The 21,135-nt window shown below is 41.7% G+C and overlaps 1 protein-coding gene across 1 annotated transcript in view; it reads left to right on the forward strand.

Moving 5' to 3' along the window:
- The window catches only part of ANKH (ANKH inorganic pyrophosphate transport regulator), a 109,707-nt gene that overhangs the window by 76,745 nt on the left and 11,827 nt on the right, over window positions 1-21,135 (forward strand). Inside the window, exons 8-11 of the mRNA XM_063326131.1 lie at window positions 809-904; window positions 18,815-18,944; window positions 19,969-20,092; window positions 20,680-20,779. Coding sequence (XP_063182201.1) covers window positions 809-904; window positions 18,815-18,944; window positions 19,969-20,092; window positions 20,680-20,779 — 450 coding nt within the window. The remainder of the gene's footprint in view (window positions 1-808; window positions 905-18,814; window positions 18,945-19,968; window positions 20,093-20,679; window positions 20,780-21,135) is intronic.

Here is a 21,135-nt window from a genome sequence, read left to right on the forward strand (position 1 = left end):
ACGTTTTTTATCAGCGTGGACACATACTGGTGTATCTCAAACAGCCCCAGGGTGAATGCAATAGATCACCAAGAGCCTATTTCTACAGGGCTCCAAATGGTGCCCTGCTTTTGATATCCCACCCTCTCCTTTCACAGACCATTTAGTTTGTTTTTATGTGTTCCCTGAGGGCAATTTTAAATCTTTAGCTTCATTTGCTATATTAGACATTTGGAAGAGGGCTTTTGTTGTTGTTTTAAGTAAAACTTTGCTGCCATGTGAGTACAGAGCCCATGTTCAAGGTGGAACATCTAATAATCCTAATTATGTTCTCTTCATTAAACTGCATTAACGGAGCCAGTCGTTCCAGGAGGGTTGTTTGTATTACCTACTTGTCTAATTGGATCAGTAAGGGTGCTTGCATTGGTGTCTGGATTTGGTACCACTCTGTGGTAAAAAGGAATGGAATCCTATTTTTCCTGTGAAAACATGCTACAAACTTTAAACTAAGGTTAAAAAAAATCACGTAGAATTTCCTTAGAGCTACCACCCTGTTTCAAAGATGAATTTGTTAAATAGGACTTATTCCTTAGAAAAGTAGGAAGATTACTCAGCCCTCAGTGACCATAGGACCAGGTGCTGTCAGTTTAAGCGGAAAATAATCTGTGATGGTACAAAGTACTCAGAAAGCTCTAGGTTAAAAAGCAAATAAGCAAAGGCAGACTTGCAGGCGCACAGACAGTCAGGTCCAACACATGACTCTGGTGCCGTCAGCCTCTCAGTAGTCTGGAGCCAAGCTAATGCTTGTTATCTCTTTCTCTCACCCTAGAATAACCCGAGCAATAAATTGGTGAACACCAACAGCACCGTCACAGCGACACATATCAAGAAGTTCACTTTTGTTTGCATGGCATTGTCCTTAACGGTAAGAAACCTTTGTTTAACTCTGTCTTTCATCTCAACCAAGAAATTATGTCCTCTACCTAATGCTAAAAGCACTAGCAGTTCAAGAAAGGTGAGTTGTCTTTTCTTATTAAGCTCTGTTGCATTTATCTGGAGGAAGGAGTGTGATCACAGTACTGGCGTACTAAGAAAATCAACTATCATTAACTCAGGCTGGATATCTTAAGGGCTAGAGTTATTTTATTTAATTCTCACTACTTTTCATTTCAAGTCAGCCTCCACATTCAAGGAGATATCAGAGATCTGCTTTTCTTTTTTCCTCTTTTTTTTTTTTAATGACCATAACTTCCAGTAACCTGCGCATCAGGAAAATGACAAACCGCATTTGTCCCATGGGCAGTGGGATGGCTGCCTGTCCCTGGACATCCTTCATCTGTGGCAAATGGTGGGACAAGCAGCACGTGTCAAAACCGCAGTAGCTGTTCCCTGCTGCCTCGCATGGCACTGGGCCCCCGTGCTGGGGGTACTTTCATATATGTTGATTTTGTTCACTCTCAAAATGAACTAAAACCAGCCATTTTAGAGATGGTGCTGACACTGACAACAGGATCTAAAGCCTTGTCTGTGCTGTGAAACATTGCAAGGGGCTGGCATTCAGGGAGAAATTTTGCGAGCCTGCAGCATTTCAAAGTGACCAGCTTGCACACCTACGTACAGTGCGTCTTCCCCAAGAAAACTGTTTCTGCACAAGTCTTTTTAGCAACACACAGGCAGTTGTGGAAGAAAACACATGCAGGTGGTAGGGATCATAACAAATAATGGAGCAGATGATCAGGGTGAATCCAACTTCTGTTTCTACATAGGATGGATTTACGTTAGTGCTTGGAGTTGGTCAAGCCACCCTCTATCCACTTGGAGTGGACTTGCATTATCAGCCACGCCGCTGTCCGTGACAGTCATTAGCAGACATACAATCCGCGCACGGTGTCCTAAGGAGGCCTGGGCTGGGTCCTCTCAGGGCACCGCCAGGCACCAGGACTTCCAGGGTCAGTCATGGCAGGGCTGGCAGCCAAGGCCCGTTCCATTCCCTAGCCAGGAGCAGAGCAGCCAGGGGGCACCGGGGCAGCCCCAGCACTGTCACCAGGCATCTCCCTGGGGACGGGGACTTGGGCCTGTGGGTGGGCCGGGCTCAGCGGGGCCCATGGCGGGGCAGGGCAGGGTGTGGGGAGCTGGAGACCAGCCCTGCTGCAGCATCGCTGGGGCAGGGGCTGATGGCCCCGGGGGTCTGACATGGGGTCCTGGGCTGTGGGCACAGTGAGGGGAAACCCTGGGGGGCTCACAAAGGGTCCTGGGGCATGGGTGACATGGGGGGAACCCCAGGGACTGGGCAGGGAGGGTTAGGGCTGGTGGTGCCCTCGGGGCCATGACAGCTTCTCTCCTCAGTATCTCACTAGGCAGGACAAAAGCCAAAGGAGAACCTAGAAAATGAGTTTCTCACAGAAAAAGGCCTTCCTCACAATAGAAAAGCAAGTGGGGAATGCTACAATTCTTTTAGGATACAATGCTTAAATTCCTAAAATTGAATCTGTTCATACTCCAGGCAGGTTTTCTCTTTGTCCCCAGTGTTGCGTACTTTCCATGCGTTAGCTGGCTGCTTTGTAACTCTCCTATCCCCACGTTCAGAAATTAACTGCTGAGTAATGGAGGGCTGACATAATTTCTCTCTCCCCTTCATTTTTAGTGTAGAGCCTTTCTGACTGAGTTGCACATGGCCTGTGCATGAAGGGAAGCTAATTTACATCAAAGGAAGCTTTACAGTAACAAGCCTGAAATATTTGTAACCATCCCCGCCCCCTTGTAACGACCTGGGAAAGTGGGATGTGGTACTCTGTCGTATTTTCACGGTTGAAAATGAAGCGACTCAATCCATTCATAGCTGAATTAGGAGATTTCTTCTGCTCTTTATTTCATATACTTTTCCCCTGAACAGCTACAACTGGCCGCCATCAAAGACAGAACTGCATGAGCCGATGTGTCATCTTTTCTGTCTATTAATTTCTAGATTTAAGCTTGAACTCTTTTCATGTGGCTTAGAGACCAATAGCTCTGGCTCTAACTTCTGTTTCCTACAGCATGGGATGGAGACAGACATATGCCTCCACTGAATTGGCCATTGTCTGGAGACTTTCCACAGCTTTCATCTTATCTACCATCACACACCTTGAGGTTTTCCCTTGTGTGCTGTGCCAGGCCAAGGTTATGCTCTCTACAGCCGGAGCCTCCCTTGAAGTCTGTCAGTATTGTTAGAGACCCACAAAGGGAAAAGGTTTCGTCTTTATAAGTTGTTCTGAGAATACTATTTCCGTCTCAAAGCTTTCTCTGAACTGACTGTTTTCTTAACCCTTCTGGGCATTTAACATCTTACTCAAGTTCTGATGGACCATGAGCTTCTCAAATTACCATCACCATCCTCTGCAGAGTAATTTTTAATTACTGCAATAGACTTTTGTTTTGTAACTTTACAGGGTGCTTTTTTTCCCCAGAAGTACTTTCAAGGGCAGTGCTTTCATAAGCTCTTCATGAGAGATTTGTCCACACTGAAATTCCAGAAACGCTTTTGAGGTCCATAGCTTTTCCTGTCCTCTTTCTATTTTTGCCTACTAGTGACAGATTCTTAGGATTGCTTGTCAACAGACAGAGCGGAAAAGTAGACACATGAGCTTTAAAGAGTCAGTTTGGTTCAAGGGCCTGAGCCTGCAAATGCTTCAGTGGACGTTGGTATGACTCAAGTTATTATGTGCCACAGGTTCTAAGGAACTTGACTTAAAATTTGCCTCTGTTGCAGCCAGATCAGATGGCCACTGTAACTGAGCTCACATGGCCATCAGCAGTTGCGGGGTTTTTCTGGAGAGGATCTATTGCAACAAATGGCAGACAGACTAGTAGCATCACCACAGGTAACATCTTCTTCTTTGGGATCAGAGGGAAAGTGGGAAACAGGCTCCCAGGCTGACCAAGAGATCAAAACAAATTAAATAGTTAGACGTGTCATGTGAATCCATTCTTCAGTAGATGATCTATAGAAGGATTCCAGAAGATGGAAAGATAAAGGAAATCCGTTAACCACTGGAAAAAATAACAGTGAAATTTTTAATATGAACATCAACCATGCAGGAAAGTACCCTTCCAGTACGAAACCCTGGGAAACCTCCCCAATAATGAAGACATGCTATTTCATAGAGTTGGAAGAAAAATGTCCTACATCCTTCCACAGACCAGTTATACCTGCACAAGAAGTACTTTTTCGCCCTTGTTGATAGTGGCAGCATTGGGTCAGAGTAGAAAAAAAGGTATAGTTCTTAGTTGTATTGCTTAGTGAAAAATATGTAGACAAGCTGTTTTATTTAAAGGCTGTAAATAGAAGCCATTAGACTTCCAATATGTAAGAGAGCTGATGTGATTAGTCGTATTGATGTTGTTTTGGTGGTAAGTGGCAACTCCTTCCAACAGCCCTTTTTTGTGGCTATGTAACTGAATGTAAAATTTATATAGCAGAGGGAAAGGACTCAGTTGAGGAATTTTATGCATAGAATTAAGGGAATGGTTCTGATTTTAGACTGGTTCTTATTTTAGAAGGGAATTAAGAGACTGGTTCATATTTTAGAAAATATGGCATGCTTGGTAATTTACACTCAGCTTAAGGAGTGTGCATAATGCTGCTTATCATTATTTGTTACTTCACTGCCGTTAGGCATTTCAGGCAAAAATGCTTCTTTCTATACATAAGTAGAGATACTGCTCCAAATAAATGACAGTCTTGCTGTCGTTGCTTAATAACGCTGTTGAAGAACTAAACGTTTTGGTTCAATGCTAGACCTGTTCAGATGACCCTACAAGTCAGCCCTGTGGTCTTTGCACGGTTGTAAACTAAGCAAGGACACAGACTCCAGAGAAAGAAAACTGGTGCATTTATAGCACACATCCTGTTGGTTGTGGGATGTGTCAGCCTCAGTACAGTGAAGAACTCCCAAAATAATTTGTCTGGGTGCTAAATTACTGCATTTCTCCATTGCAGCAAAGGTTTGCTCTGTCTCTTGCTCATGGGCTGTGTGTGGAGGGGCAGGCTGCGCGTGGAGTGAGCTGCTCAAGGGAACCCTGCCTTACCCAGCATCAGTAACAGCAAATAGGCTGCTCTTCAGCAAGGGCTTTTCTCAGAATAGCAACGGTGTCTTTGAGCTCAGACACCACAGTGCAGAATTCAGGGGTTTTCCAAGGCAGCCTGAAGGGCACAGCTACTGCCAAATTCTCTTTCTTTCTCTTTTTTCCTTTCTTTCTTTCCTTCCTTCTTTCCTTCCTTCCCTCCCTCCTTCCTTCTTTCTTTCCTTCTTTCTTTTTATTTTTTTTTTTATTCTGTCCCCATTTCCCAGTTGAGCTCTTCCTTAAGTCTTCTGTGATGACACAGAAGTTGCAGTTAGTTCAAATCCTTTTCCCTGGCTAATGTTAGCTGCTGGCAGCCACGTGATTGACACTTGGCCATCTGCCTTTGAGCTGCAAGGCTTCCCAGGCTGATTTCATGTCAGTTAATGCCCGCTATATGAAAGTGATGACCAGAGCGCTCCTTTGGGAGGGCACAAGCTCCTTCACTGCACTTGCTGCTGCCCACGCCATGTGGTGGTCACAGCCATGCCCTCACGCACATGTTTGTGTGCAAATCCTGCACAAGTCGGTGAAATTGCATGCCCTGAGCTCTGCAAGCAGCACTAGGGGAAGTGGGACAGTTAACTCTCTGAGGGGACTGGGAGCGGTGGCCTCTGTTCATGTCTCAGAGTCAGCTTGGAAGGCAAGGGATGTCTTACTTAACAACAGCTGTGAGCACGCACGTTTAAGTTGCTGCTATTAGGCTAAAAGCATGGCCAGCTCTATGTGGCTGAAGCAAGATCACTGCATGAAGAGCGTACAAGATGCTAATCAGAGAAAGCAATTTCTCAGAGACCATTGTGAAAGCTCCCTAGCTCACCATCACTAAAAATGACCCAGAATAGTCTGTACTTCCTCGTAGGAGCAATCAGTTCTTAGAGCAGCAGTTACTGAACCATGCTATTCAGTTCAGCTTCCTCTTCAAGCAGCCTCAGCTGGGACAGACCACAGTGCTTTAGGGATACATTTCCAAACACCAGCTCCTGTTAGCTGCATGGTTCCTGTTAACTAAAGTGTCAGCAAGACATGTGGCCAGTTCTGTCTTCATATTCTTGAGTGCTCTATGTGTTACAACAGGTTTTCCCTTACCAATAAGACAGGCTCAAGGTGCCAAGGGTGACATGCGGTGCGCACCACGCCACGTTCATCCGTCTGTCACCAAGTTAATGTACAGCAGGAGAGATGCACAGTACTCCTCAGTTTTAACGTGTGTTCTATTAGAAACAGCTCAAAGCTCTTTCCAGCTTTAAGTATAATAGCATCAGTGCTATCATAAAAGGAATTTCAGTGCTGCTTTGCTTTTTTTTTAAATGGAGATGTAGTTACGGACAAACAGGGAAAGCAGCAGTTTTAATGAATAAACAGACTGATTAAGGGGAGAAGCTAACTGTGTAGAATGCTATCTTATATTTAATTAGCAGACACTGCGTAAGAAACAAAATCCAGATGTTCGAGTTTGCCCTGTGATTTTTCATTTCTTTCTATCCCAAAAGGAGACTGAAAGGTAGAGTGGAGGGAAAGCTTTCACATTTACACTAGTGTGTGTGTGTGTGATTTATGCAAGGCTTAAAAATTTCAGATTTACTTGTTACAAACCACAGACAAACTACTAAAAACTGTAAATCTCTTTTTCAAAAAAAAAACCAAAACAAACATTGTCATGAAGTTTAATCTAAAGTGAAGGCTCAGACACTTAAGCTGAACAAATTGATAATCATCAGTTGTGTTGTGGTAACCAAATAAAAATGCCAGGTAACCTATACTAGATTTAAATCTCAATAAAAGTTTAAATTTAATGTGCTTAGGAGCAAACAGATGGTCAGTTTGGGCCTGACAGTTGAGTAAGTGTGTGTCAATACATGTCAAAATGTCATTTGCTTTACAGTCAGGTTTGTCCATATTTGAGGAGTCTAATGATAGCTTTAAAATGTTTCTAATACTTAGAATATTACTTTCTATATTTTATGTTAGGCCATTTTTTATATTCTGTAATAAAATATTAAATTTTTTTGTAAGTAGAATGTAACATTTTGATTCATATCTGAACCTATCCTTTTGACAGGGGAAAAAACACATATTGATTTCTAAGGGCTCCTGCTGATGAGCATCTGTAGTTTAAGGAGTTACTATTGGCAACTGTCTATTTCTTTCGTTTGCTGGACGTTATCAGCCCCTACGGAAGAGCCGCATGCAGGCATTGTGTCAGCTCTCCAGTGCTTACATCTTGTAGCACAGCAGCGTAAGCTACCATCAGTTGGCAGCTATGTTCATCTTACGTATCAATGTATAGCGTATGTAATTATAAATATGTATCTGATAAGTATGTAATCATATGCAGAGTGTAGTTATATAATTGTAAGTGGGGGGGTTTATATTCTAATGATGAGAAATTTTAAGATGCAGCATTTAACATGTTCACCTATTGATCTCTTATTTCCCCCCAACCGTGGGCAGAAAAGTGGAACAGGCTGCTGGGGACCGTAGGCTCTTTAACTGATCTTGCAAGATTCAATAGAGGGATGCCATCACAGTCCTGAAACAGCAGAGAGGGCTCCAGAGTGGCAGGGTTTCTTTTGCTGGGCCCCTGTGATGGGATAGTTCAGTTTCACCCTGAAAAAGGCAGGAGGCAAGTCTCTGTCCCATTTGATGACAGTTTACTGCAAGACATCCCATCATTTGCCCAATCTCCAGACATCATCTGCTTGGTTATCTTTTATAATCAATCATCAAGCACCTAGGACTTGAGAAGAAAATCATGGTCAAGAACATGGAAGCCAGCGTAGACGGGGAAATTCCTGATATAAAAGCATTAAAGTACAGAATACAGGACTCGGTAGTTGCTGCTTTCTACTTATTTCTTAATTCTGTAAGAGCTAGAGCCAGTCACTGTGGAAGAGAAGCAGCGAAGCAGCTGTGTTTCATTCAGGCTGAGAAGCCTCATCTGTTTAAAAGGCAGCTCCAGATGCCCAAGCTTTTGTGCTCTGCTTTGGATTTGGTTGTGCCAAACTAGGAACTGCCAAGTGGATACCATCTGCCGACTCTCCTGTCCTGTTGATCAGCAAGGCTTCACCAGCCACTGAAATGTAGGCACTGGCAGATAAAATTGGAGCCCACATGAATGAAGACAGAATATTCATACCAACTCAGTACAGTACATTATTGAAACAGCATTAGTTTATTGATGTATTCCCACTCTGACGCTATCTATCTACCAAACACTTTTTACTCGATAGTTTAGTTTAATTTCCAGTTGAACTCAGCAAATCTTACTATTTCCCAGCCATCATCCTGCAGCTGATTTTTCCTGTGAGGGTCACCAAAGGCTATCCAGTTTTCAGTAGGCCCATTTGATCTCAATTTTTCAATCTCTAGATTAATAAATATGCCATTTCGTATCATTTTCTGCATTTACCTATAAGTTAATTTTCCACATGACGAAGTATCCTGAGTACGTAAGACAGTAAAGTTTCTTGCGTACATAAGACAGTGACATATTTGATGTTTTCAGCTGTGCTGTCCTGCTAAACAATGAGACATAAAGCAATTGCTGGTAAAGGAGAGAAGTTAAAGAATTCTTTGCATCTGCGCAGCAAGACTGACTGCTATCCTACTAGGCATCCTTAGCTTGCGTTCAGGATAATTTGACTTAGGCTTGCTTATATGTAAGTCTAGGTAAAGGTCAACCTAGAGTACAGCAAAGTGATTTGCAAATTCTGACCAATGCAAGACACTACCAGGGCTTTTACTGTGTTATTCCTCCTTCACTGTCACTTAAAAGGTCTTCATCCAAGTATCTGCTACCTCATCCCTGTGGTTTCAAATGATTCAGATGCTGGAAAGGGGAACCAGAAAAAGCAAGGGGAACTGTTTGTATTTCCTTGTGACTGATGCCACAGTAGCCTGTGTTGAGAGAGGGTTGCCACCTGAGAAAATCACCCAGTTATTACAACTCTTACAGCTTTGATAGCTGTACACATTCCAGGCTGCTAATGCTGGTTGTTACTTCACAAGCTGAAGAAAGCATTTTCAGAGGAAAGTGGTGATTTCTGAGATCCATAATTCAGGTGTTCCTCTCTGTGCTTTATTCCTGACCTGCATGCAATGCTGAAACCTTCCCACTCGTCCGTCTCAACTCTCATAGGGATGACTGATGGCAGACATATAGAAGATGTCCCACCAGGGCCAAGCTGGAATTGGGAAAGGGGGTGTGAAATACGGGCATATTTAATGCTAAAGAGAGAGCTAAAGATGTAGTCTTTGTGCAGTGACAGTGCGGGAGAGCCCAGCAGCTGAATAAGTAGTTACAAATGGACTGAAGTTAACAAAGCCTTGTTTTGTCATGAATTTGTGACTCATGGTTGAAAAAATAGCATCAGGGTCTGAAAAGGAGAAGCTGTACTTTAACTTCCTTGGCCATTCAGATACATCTTTCCTGCAAAAAGGGAATGCAATATGACACCCGGTTATAAACCTCATTAATCTCTTCTGTCTTGAGGATTTGGCTACTGTAGCATTTCTGCCTTACTAGAGGAAAACACGTTAGCCACACCATGTAAAACAGGATTCATCATGATGGTTTCTTTCATCTAAACAATGAAATCTGTGATTTTATCAGTGTTCATGTGCTCAAACTATAACATTGCACATGCTAAGTTACTCTGTAGAAAACCAAATTTGAATTCTGGATCAAAAAGGTAACATGACTTCTGATGGCAATAATGCTTTTCAGTTTTTGAAGTGCTAGTGTTTTAACAAACGTGGCCAGGGACATGAGCTAGAGTTTTGCAGCGTTATAGTTCCAGCACATCAGTTACCAGCCACTGCATTAGAATTTATAAATGGAATACTATTCAAGAGCCAACTTTCTTAAAGTAGCTTGTGTTACTACAGTAACTAGGGCAAGCCTTTGTTGCTTTCTAAAGCTAACCGAGGTTATATGATTTTTGTGGGGCTTTTTGTTTGTTTTTTAAGGAAGTTAAGTCTGACTATGGAACTTCAGAGTTTGAATAATAATTGAAATTTTTCAATGCATCACACAGTATCAAATCATAGATTAATACTGCCTACCCTCATTCCCCTTCCGACAAATTTAAAGCAATTGTACTTTATAGTACGTTGTCCAGTTCATCCAGATTAAAGCTCATCCTCCCCAGTCCAAGGTCATGCTTACAGCTCTCCTCAGCAGGAGATTTTCCTTGAATATCTCCTTTTCTGCTTCTGAGAACAACTAATTCCCCCTGTGTAGTGCTGAAGAGCTTCAGACTCAGAGTAGCTACTGCAGTGTATCCCTCCATTCCTGGTATTTTTTACTTACTTTCAGGAAGACCTTTTTATAAGAAAAAAGAGCCTAGGCATGGCTAGAAATTGGCTTTAAGAAACAGCACAAACTGCATTTTTTTCAGAACCAAAGTAGTGTGTAGCATTATTTAGCTTTCCATGGCCTCAAGTTGCGTCAAGGGAGGTTTAGACTGGATATTAGGAAAAATTTTTACACTGAAAGGGTTATTAAACATTGGAACAGGCTGCCCAGGGAAGTGGTTGAGGCATCATCCCTGGAGGTATTTAAAAGATGAGTAGACGTAGTGCTTAGTGATATAGTTTAGTGGTGGGTTTTGTCAGTGTTAGGTTGCTGGTTGGACTAGATGATCTAAAAAGTCCCTTCCAACCTAGGCAATTCCATGATTCTGTGATTTCTCCCAAGTTTAAAGATGAATGAGGAAAACATGCATAGGGGCCATGTTCTGCTGTCACCATATATACCTGTGACATTCAGTGTCACAGGTCAAAAAGCAGCCAATAGTTAAAGCCATTGCAGAGGCCAGTGGATTTGCGTTCAAGGTTCATTCACGTTTTCCTACCTTTTATTGGCTTTCTTTATTTTACATTTCTGCATTTCTTTATTATGAAAGGTTACAACTGGGCTTTATTAGAGTCATGGGATAATAGGACTGAGAGGCAGTAAAATCCACAGGAAGAAATGTTGTGGCAAGAAACCAGTCCCTCTCAGAGGACACAAAGCCAACTGCCAACAGTGCCAGTATCTGGAATTCCCTGGGTGACTTGAGTTCAGTGTTGTTATCTGTCATGAGTAAACAAAGGAAGGAAATAAAAAAAGAGCGACAGATTTCCCCCATGCTCCCCAACCTTATTTCATCATAGGCTTCATTATAGCCTCATTGTATTAAGGAGATTTCACAACTCCTAGCTAGGATATTCACATTTTTTTAAAAAAACAGCATTAACTTTTCAGACTAAATCCACATTCTTTATACTTTGCTGTCATACATATATGGATGCCAGGGACAGCTTTTAGAATAATACCACCCATCCAGTGGATGAGTTTGTTTTCATTGCCTGTCTCTGAACTCCCAGACAGTTGTTTTTTTTATCTTCAGGCTGCTGGCACAAAAATAACTATTGGAACATGACATAGTGGCAGACAATTGCTCAGGAAGCTTTTTACCTTTTCAAGGTCAAGTTTAGTTCCCGCTTCAGTAAAAATTATTTCAGACACGAGTGGAAGCATTCCTGCCTGCTCAGGAAGATGCTGGAGCACCAGAGGCTGACTTTATAAAAACCTCACGAGGGCCTTGTCCCATCCGCGGTGCCGCACTGAGCCTTTGTCCCGGAACAAAGGATTTCTGTTTGCTCCAGTGAGGTGGAGACGGATGTCTCCTTTGTGATTGTTCAGGTTTCATACAAAGGGTCTATTCTGCATGAGCGGCTGGAGCAAGCAGAAGAGGAAGGGTCAAAAATTGTCGCTAGAGCATGTTTCTGGTATAACTCTGTAATCACAAGAGGAAGCGGGAAGGGCTGCAGAAAACTCAGGACAGAAGAAAGTTGTGAAGTCAACAGTTTTCACAGAGAGCCTAGGAATCTGCCAGCGTTGGTTTATTCAAGCTTTTTTAAAGTGAGGCTGTACTCATTAAAATAACCTGCTTTCTCAAAAAAATAAAGCAGCATAATTCAATGGGAAGATACAGTGACTATCTTAAACAAGGTAGTGACCCAACCCAGCCTGAAAAATACCATCTAAGTATTTTCAGCAGCGGTTGGTGAGAAAGCAGATGTGGTATCACGTTAATGCTATCAGAGAGTCAGTGTATTCTGCAGCTGCTGGACCGAGCTTTGTTTCTGAAGAATGTCGTGCTCTGTCACTCTGAAGTATAAGGAAAGCTGGGGGAGGCATGGGGAGACTTAGATCTGTAGAAACCGATTATTTCAGGAGAAGATGTGAAGTTAGGGAGTTTTCCCGCAGGCAGGCTCAGGTTGCTTTTGCTCCCCCTGCTGCTTGACAAATTTTATGACAGCTGTTTTCAGCTTTACACCACCCTTCGCAGAACACAAAGTTCAGAGAAATCTATACTGACTTGTGTCCGCCTGAGGGATAATTGCTATAAGAGAGTGTCCTTGTGATTCAAATCATCAGCATTACAATAAACTGCTTTCAAATACAACTGCGGTCTGGCATTTTTACTGCACACAGACCCAGGGCTTTTTGCTTCACAGGATCACAGGATATTATTCAGGTTGGAAGGGCCACAGGAGTTCATCAGGTCCAGCCTCTGGCTCAGAGCAGAGTCAGCTGTGAGGTCAGGGCAGGTTCTCTGGGGCTTTGGCCAGTCTGGTCTTGAAAACCGTACATTTCCCACTGAAGAAAAGGGCCCACTTTCTGTCCACTTCAGAATTACAGGACACATGATCACATCATCATGATATCCCAACAGAGCATCAGTCTGTAGGAACCTTCAGTGCCTCCATTTAGGCTCATCAGATTTTTATTTTTTGTCTCAAAGGCTGCATATCAAAAGCTCCTCAAAACTGCCAGAACTGGGGTGGCTGTGGAAAGACCGCTGTCTCTTGTGGTTTACAGCAAAGGTAGCACAGGATTCTGCAGGTCCATCCTGGTGCAGGCCAGGCTGTGATATCCAGCAAGCTTCCATTGCAAGCCAGTGATGCTGGCCTCCAATGTCGTACCATGCCCAGCAATTCCACCACAGCTTCCAAAGAACTTTATGATGGTTTATAGCAGTGTCCTTAAAAAAAAAAAAAAAAACAAACAAACAAAAAAACACCACACACAAAAAAAACCCAAGTCTTAAATGCAACAAGTTTTTCAGTCGGTTATTTTCATGTTAAACTCACATGTTGTTTCCTGTCAACAGGGAATAATGTCTTTATGATAAAACCTAGACTTCTTGATTTCTTGGTCCACAATAAAATAAGAAATCCTTTATTTGTGTAAATTGATGAGTAGTTGGATCTCCTTCCTTCATAAGAACCCCGTTGAACATTTTCCATGTTGCTCAACTACTCGAGAGACTGCACAGTGGAATGAGTGCTTCGGGAGGCATTAGGAATTTGTATTCTGTTGCGCAGCTATGGTCAACACAGAAAACAACTCCAACTGTAATCTGAAAAGGGGTGTAACTAATAACTATATTTCTATAGTTTCAGTACTAGTAGTTAACAGTTCAAAACTGTTGCTACTTTTATTCTTCCTCATAAAAATACAGAAGAGAAGTGCAGTTTCCTTCAACATTAAGATGCTAGAGTAAGTTTTTGAGTGACAAGACCCAGTACTACGGAGTCATTGAGAGAACTAAATTTTCAAGGTCAATGAAGTTATGGATTTGGAATAGCCATAAGAACATCACTAACAAATTCAACATACTTTTTTTTCCAACACCTTGCAAAATAGATTGTTGAACAGAGGAGTCAATTTCAGTTTTTCATATTGATGCAAGTTAGAACAAGATATTGTTTTGACTTAGAAACATATTTGTGAGATTAGTTCATCTTGTGTGACACAAGCTCTGAAAGGACACAGAATTATGGTAGTTCTGCTTATGTGAGAAAGCAGGAGGCCATGGAGATGTTTGGCAAATCAGGAGGTTGGACCACGTAAGATTTGTTCATTGCACACTTCAAAAGGCAGAATCATATGAATTATATTCTTCCTTATTAACAGAAGTGATAAACTTAACTGATACTGTCCCAAAGATCTGAGGTGCAATTCAAAGCTGAGATGTGTAATAAGGTGTGAAGTAGATTTTCTCTGCCCTCACTGGGCACCACATAGCATAAATGGGCATAGAGAGGTCGTGAACAAGGCATCGGTTAAATTAGTTAAGATGCAGTCCTCAATACATACATAGAACAATATTTTGAGGGTAGAACACCTCTCTTGGACAGCCATAACTTCTGCAAACATAGCAAGCTCAACAAATGATAGGAAACATCTGCCAAGAGTTGTTTTGCAGAAGAAAATATGAAGTGTATTTCATCACAGAATAACCTTTAACAGGTTAACAGTACACTTCCCCATGGTAAAATCTGTTATTCCAGTCTTATTCCAGGCTGGTATGTGTCTAACCCATTTTTAAAAACATCCATTTTGGATTCCATAGCTTCTTTCTGAGGAACATAGAGCCATACCATGTCTTTGTGATCAGGCAGTGTTTCTTCTAACTGGAGACTGCACTGAAGTCTAGAAATGCTGTACTGTTGTTCATAGCTCACTGGAATACTCTTTTGTGCTTTATATTTATCAATGAATGTCCCAAAAGACAGGGAGCTTTCTACAAGTGCCTAAAAGCAAATCAGTCTAGCACCCTGCAGATTACTATACACACGATAATAGCCTTTGTTAGCATAATGTATTATAATGCATTATGTAGTGGGTCTCTGAGGTTTAGTAATCCCTGTCAGCAACCAGAATAAATGGAAATAGCTTCCAGGAGATGCAGAGCCTATGAAAAGACTGTTAGCTTTCAAGAACTACTGGCATTCAGACTCACACACGCAGCATCTGAAACAAACTCTCATGAACAGTCTTTCGTCACAACCATTTGTGAAAGTCAAATGCATGAAGTGTACTTAAGAAAACAGATTAAAGAGAAGTTGGAGTGAGCACTGGCAGTTTGGTACTTTCCCTGCCATTCGCTCAGGCCTGTCGACAGCAGAAGTTTTTGATGTGTAACCTTTTAATATGCCTAGGCACTGAATTTGCTAGCTGAGAATAGCAAGGTTCCACAGGAAAGTAAGCACACCTACTTACAGAGAGTGTCTAAGCCACAAGTGAGAGGTGGGGTTTTTTACTGTTTTAATGCAGAGCTGGATTGCAAAAAAAAAAAAAAAAAAAATTAAATAATTAATTTTAGATATTTTGTCTGCAGAACATAATGCTGCATGGGATGAAGGTGCACCACAGTTACTGAACTCCTGAAGCTGCCACTGCCAGCAGCTCAGACCACGCAGCCAGGGACAGGCATCTCTTACTTGGCACTTTGCCCTGCTCTTTGTGCCCTTTCCTTAGGCAACCCCCCAGTGACCTTTAGCAGGGAGACGGTACTAATCTAGCTGGAGCTTTGGTCTGATCTAGTACAGCTGTACTGATTTTCTTATGCCACTGTAAGTTATTGACATATTTAGTGAAGTCCTTCAAATGTGACTACTGTAGATCAGTTAAAGACACGTTACCTGGTTTTCAGTTTAAATGATTACAACACTTCCAGAAATGCTTAGGCTACTGTTGCTTATACAAAGATAACACCACCATAATAAATACTACCGTCTTTATTCAGGCCTGCAGATTCTCTGTAGTCTTCTGCTCTCCTGTTTACATCTTCAGTTTTCCTGTATTTTTAAAGTGCTCATCACTGCTCAGTTGAAGTTCCGTTTAAATGATCAAAGGCTTTAACAAAACTATCCTTTAATATCATGCTGCACTCATACCAGAAGATAACAGAAAAATCAAATCAGCTCTCTTGCTAGAATTCCACAAGCAAAATCCTTACTCCCAAATCATTAAAATGCTTCAGCCTCAGCGGAGTTGCCAAGTGCAATGTTCATTACTGTATTTAGCCATTGCAGCCCATTGCAATTGCAACCTGAAGCTGCAGTGCCATTATACGTGCGTGTTGCTAGCCTGTACGGAAGCTTTTGCTGTTTCATCTTCACCTCTTGATTAGATTAAATGAAGGTATAACTGTAACCCTACCCAAGCCTATTTATTCTATTTTTAACCTTGCAGACACATGCAGAAAGACGTAAGAGGGAGGGGGAAAACCAAAGTTTCTTTTAACTAAAAGAAAGATAGGAGACATACTACAGGTAAATCTATTTCCTGAAGTCTTTCCTGAGTAGATCCCGTCTCCAACTGTGTGTGCCACGCTCCCTGTTTCACTGGACTACTTGCATAATTTAATCCGTTATCATTTTCTCCAGCCTCCTTTCTGATCAGCCCGTACCCTTTACTGAGGTAATCGCAAACATCATGCAGACCACTCAGCATCACAAAAAAGCTAAGACTTCATCCTATTTTCAGTATACCTCATCTGTAATAGAATCGGTAGCCAAGATACTAAATCTGCAAAGGCAGGAAGGTGTTACTGTTTTCCTGAAGTAGGGCCTGTTTTTTTTCTACTACATTTTGAGCTTGTCTTTGCAATAATATGGAAACTTCCCAAGTTGCAGGTGCTCTAGAAATTAAATTGCAGAGGGCTTGCACGATGCAAAGCGTTCATTTCCTGCAGCTTTGTCCCCTGTGGGCGATGAGAATATCATCTGCTCATAAATTGACAGAGAGAAATCTCTTTGCAAAATGAAACTAGTTATCAATATTGCAACCAAAAGACAGAAACACGCTGAGAAAGAAATAGAAGGCCCTGCTGCTGCCACACCTCACCTCCTCAAACTGCTTGTTCTTGAGTTTAGCAGTCACTGCTGTCTGCAGCCACCAGCTGCTATGTAAGAAGTGCTCTTTGAAGCCGCTTATCAGCACTGACTCTCTGCTGATCCAGGGGAGCGGGGCCGTGGCAGTTTGCAACAGCTGAGGCGGAATGAGTGCATACCACCTGGGTGTAAGCCATTACCCCTGATTTGCAAACTGACCTTCCTCCCCTAGGAGCTGATTGGAGATTGAGTCTGTTCTTACTAAGGCCAGAAACAAAGTTTAACTTCAAAGAGAACAGGACTGAAAACAAGGCTTTTGGTCGCTTGTCTGTCTAACCGTGTTAGAGTGCTCTTTCAAGCAGCTGTTGAAGAAGGAAAGACTGCTGTTATTTGCCTTTTGCTTGCAGTGGGCAGGCTGCTGTTGGCATAAACGTATGGAATCTTGCAGCAGCAGTAGCTATACTGCTCAGTAGAATGCTAGTGGCATTGTGCAGTACACGCAGCGTAAAGGTCTTTGCTTTCCTGAAAACAGCAAATTATAATTGAAGAGTGGACATCTTTGCATCTTATTTTGTTTATTGGACTTTGAAGAAAGGTTTGACAAAATATGCCCTGTGTGGCTGCCTTGCAGGTCATTTGTGGTAAAAGTCACTGCGATCTGCCTAATGAAGTCTGCAACAATGAAAGAATTTCCTCGGTCACTGTACAGTTATTTTTAATAATTGGATTCTCTACCACACAACCTTCTCTGTTCTGGATTGTCCCCTCTGCTTCACTCGTACCCTGTATGAGTAGTTTGACAGGGAGAGACATGTGCTGGCTAAAGCAGAAAAACCTCCATGCTCAGTTTATTTGTCTTCTGCTCTTACCTTCCTCCACTTATTAAGCTCTGTATAGGTGACAGAAATACACCGCAAGACAGCATCAAATCACTTTTTTAGTCACAAAACCAAATTTAATAACAAAGTCGTTATACTTAAAAGGATATCACGTATACCCCTTCTTACAGAAAAAATCCTGTAGGGGCTGTCAGCACTGTTCTTCGATGAGTGCCTTCAACCGAATCTGGACCTGCCAGCTGCTAAGAGCCCCCCCAGCCTGGACTGAAGTCCTGCCTCAGGACTGACCAAAAATTAAACAGCATGTACTACCTCTGTACCATTTGGTTTGGGCTTTTTATGGAAGTTTTACATTCATGTGTGGACTAAACAGCACATTCTTTAAAATAACAAGACCTGGCAGATTTGTGACCTGAGGGCACCATGTCTGCAGGACTGTGCTGAACACCTTTGCTTTCGTATCAGCCATATTACATGCTAAAAGTATCAACGGCACACTTAAACCCCTAGTCTTAGATTTAGGTCAGATCTCTGAGTCTTGGAGTACTTCAAATCTTTAGTTACTATAACATTTGATAATCTGTTTAGGAATATGGGTGTCTTAACAGAGCAAATACTGTAAAAATCAAGTGTCTTAATGGTTTTGTAGCAATTAGACTTTTCATGTACGACCATTTGCAGGCACCATAGTTCTTTCTATACTCATCAGTCTTGGTATGTGAGGAGCCTGAAGAGTAAGAATTGCTTCTGAAGTTGACATGCTTCTTGGATGTACACAGTCACCGTAATATTTGAATTGGTAGAACCCAAGTCCAGCAAATATTCTGTTAGATTTGCATACGTGTCATTTTTATTTACGACTGCTTCATAAACTGTTGAGTCAGGACTATTGCTTAACATGTAAGTTTTGTTATTTTCTTTCCTCAGTCTTTGTGCAAAGAGGCAGAAATATAGAAGAACAGTTAAATAAAGTGATTGAAGTTAATCATAAAATACATTTGTCTTAGTGATGATTAAAACTTTAATCATTGCATGCTATAGATCCCTGAACACTGTAGAAAAGCAAACTTATTTTTATGACTTTGTATTCATCTTCTTCCTTCATTTAATACCAAAAATACCCATCAGTAGAGTAAACAAATCTTCTAGACCAGGAGGTTCTATCTTTTGTTGTGCTTCCCTTCTAAAATTTAAACATCTCTTAATTTTATTCTTTCTAGCTCTGTTTTGTGATGTTTTGGACGCCAAACGTGTCAGAGAAGATATTAGTTGACATAATTGGAGTAGACTTCGCTTTTGCAGAGCTGTGTGTTGTTCCTTTGCGCATCTTCTCCTTCTTTCCAGTTCCAGGTAAAAAATAAGAAAATAACAATCTATAACCTTAAAACCAAACTAACCTTGAGGCATGGTCATAGAGCCTGACATGGCTGAATATACAAGAGTGGCTAAATGCATGCTTAGCATAAGTAATATGGTTTTTATTGAAGCTGGTGTAGACCAAGACTATTTACCTCAGTAGTCAAGACAAATACTGCAGTAAGAGCAGCGAGCAGTGTGTCATTAGGCAGATTTCTAATTGTCAAAAGTTTGAATTCAGTCTACTCTAGCTGACCAAGAACACACACATGAATGGCAGTAGCAATACACGTGTGCCAAGACTGAAATGGACTGTTTGGAATAGCATCTAGGACCAGTTCCACAGTAACATCACCTCCATTAGTCTCCCCTTCTGCTGCCAGACTCAGTGGCACTTTCAGGTTTCATCAGAGCATAAACAATATGGAATAAAAGTTAATGCCCTAATCAAGAGAGAGACAAGCCTGACAGCAATAATCAAAATGTTTCCCCTCAAAAAATTTCAAACTTCCGTAATCAAATGCTACATCATGTAGTGTTTTCTGCTTAGATGACAAGACAGTTTTGTAATAAAGGTAAACTACAAATATAAGAATAGGTACATGTAGGTACCTTTTTTTGTGCCTAGCTGTTACGCCATATGCCACACAGCAGATAGACAGAAAATTTTCCTTGGTATGATTTCTCTTTAGGGAAGGGGACAGATTGTTTTTTAATGAAGAAAACAGAATGGGCCGTCTAATAAATTGGTTGTAAAAGAACAGCTCTTAGGCAGGATTGCTGTCCATAACTGGCTTCCCCCCCAAAAAAAAAGAAAAAAATCAGTATGTTAAAGCAATTTGGACACAAGATCTGCTTTGTTTCTAGTAGGGTTTCTCAGTATGCAAAGTTACCAGAAACAAGTTTCACCATGGTTGTTTCTGAACAGTGCTCTCTGCAGGAAAAATGACTGATGCTGTTTTTACTACTCTTGCCTCCCTTTCTTCCCATCCCCTCCCCTTCCCCTGTTTATGAACAGTGACTGTCAGAGCGCACTTGACCGGTTGGCTGATGACTCTAAAGAAGACATTTGTGTTGGCACCCAGCTCAGTGCTGCGGATTATCGTCCTCATCGCTAGTCTCATTGTGCTGCCTTACTTGGGGTAAACCATTCTCCTCTCCACAGAGCCGATGGGTTTGCTTTCCTCTTCATTCCTGTTTCCTGTCACTTGATAACTGAATTTGCATATCTCAGAACATTTTCCCCCAATACTAACTGTAGTGTAAAGCCTAAATAGTGTCAATATCTGGAAAGGAAACATGTACAAATTTACAAGTGTGACTTTGCTCTAGGCAAGCATGATAATGATGACCCTTTTGAAAAAATATGCAAATGCCAGAGGCAAAAATGTGCCCTAAGGGTAATTTATTTAATTTATTAAATGCACTGTTAAGAAAGCTAATGGAAGACTATCTTGTTTCTAAGTTAAATAATTCTACAACGCTCTGTACAAGACTTTACATTCTTAGTCCATAATTTGATTCAGAATGTGTTTCTTTTACTAAACAGTGGAGCCATTAAGAAACAAGAAAAGTCCTTTACAATGCCAGCTATTCCCTTTGCCAGTGCATTATGCCTTTGAAGGAAATATTTCTAACAACAGATTGATTCTATATGCCAGTGAAAATACAATTATGAACCATGCTTTCTCACACAACCATGACTGCTTTCTTTTTATGCTGCCCACAGAGTTCATGGAGCCACTCTTGGAGTAGGATCCCTTCTAGCTGGTTTTGTAGGAGAGTCCACCATGGTTGCAATAGCAGCCTGCTACGTCTATCGGAAACAGGTAAGCATTAGGCTCTGCGGGATCTGGTGAAAGCAGATTTTAGTTCAGATGGAGAGTATACTTTTGAAATGCAACTCCCCAGCATCCCCACTTACTGAATTTGGTTTGCTTCCCCATGCAGTCTCGAGAGTGTGCAACTGGGGAATTCTCTGGGTTGAAATAAAACCAAAAGGTGCCCTCCAACTGCTAGCAGGCATTCAGGCCGTGGGACTCAAAACATGGATCTCATCTCCTTACCACCACCTGTTTTGCACTGTAGATCTGCTACTACAGTACAACATAGCTTCTTTACGTAGACATAGGAATTACCCATCCGAGCTTATTACCTGTATGTATATATATACATATGTATGTAT

This window comes from Chroicocephalus ridibundus, chromosome 2, assembly GCF_963924245.1.
Source record: "Chroicocephalus ridibundus chromosome 2, bChrRid1.1, whole genome shotgun sequence".
Classification (NCBI taxonomy): domain Eukaryota; kingdom Metazoa; phylum Chordata; class Aves; order Charadriiformes; family Laridae; genus Chroicocephalus; species Chroicocephalus ridibundus.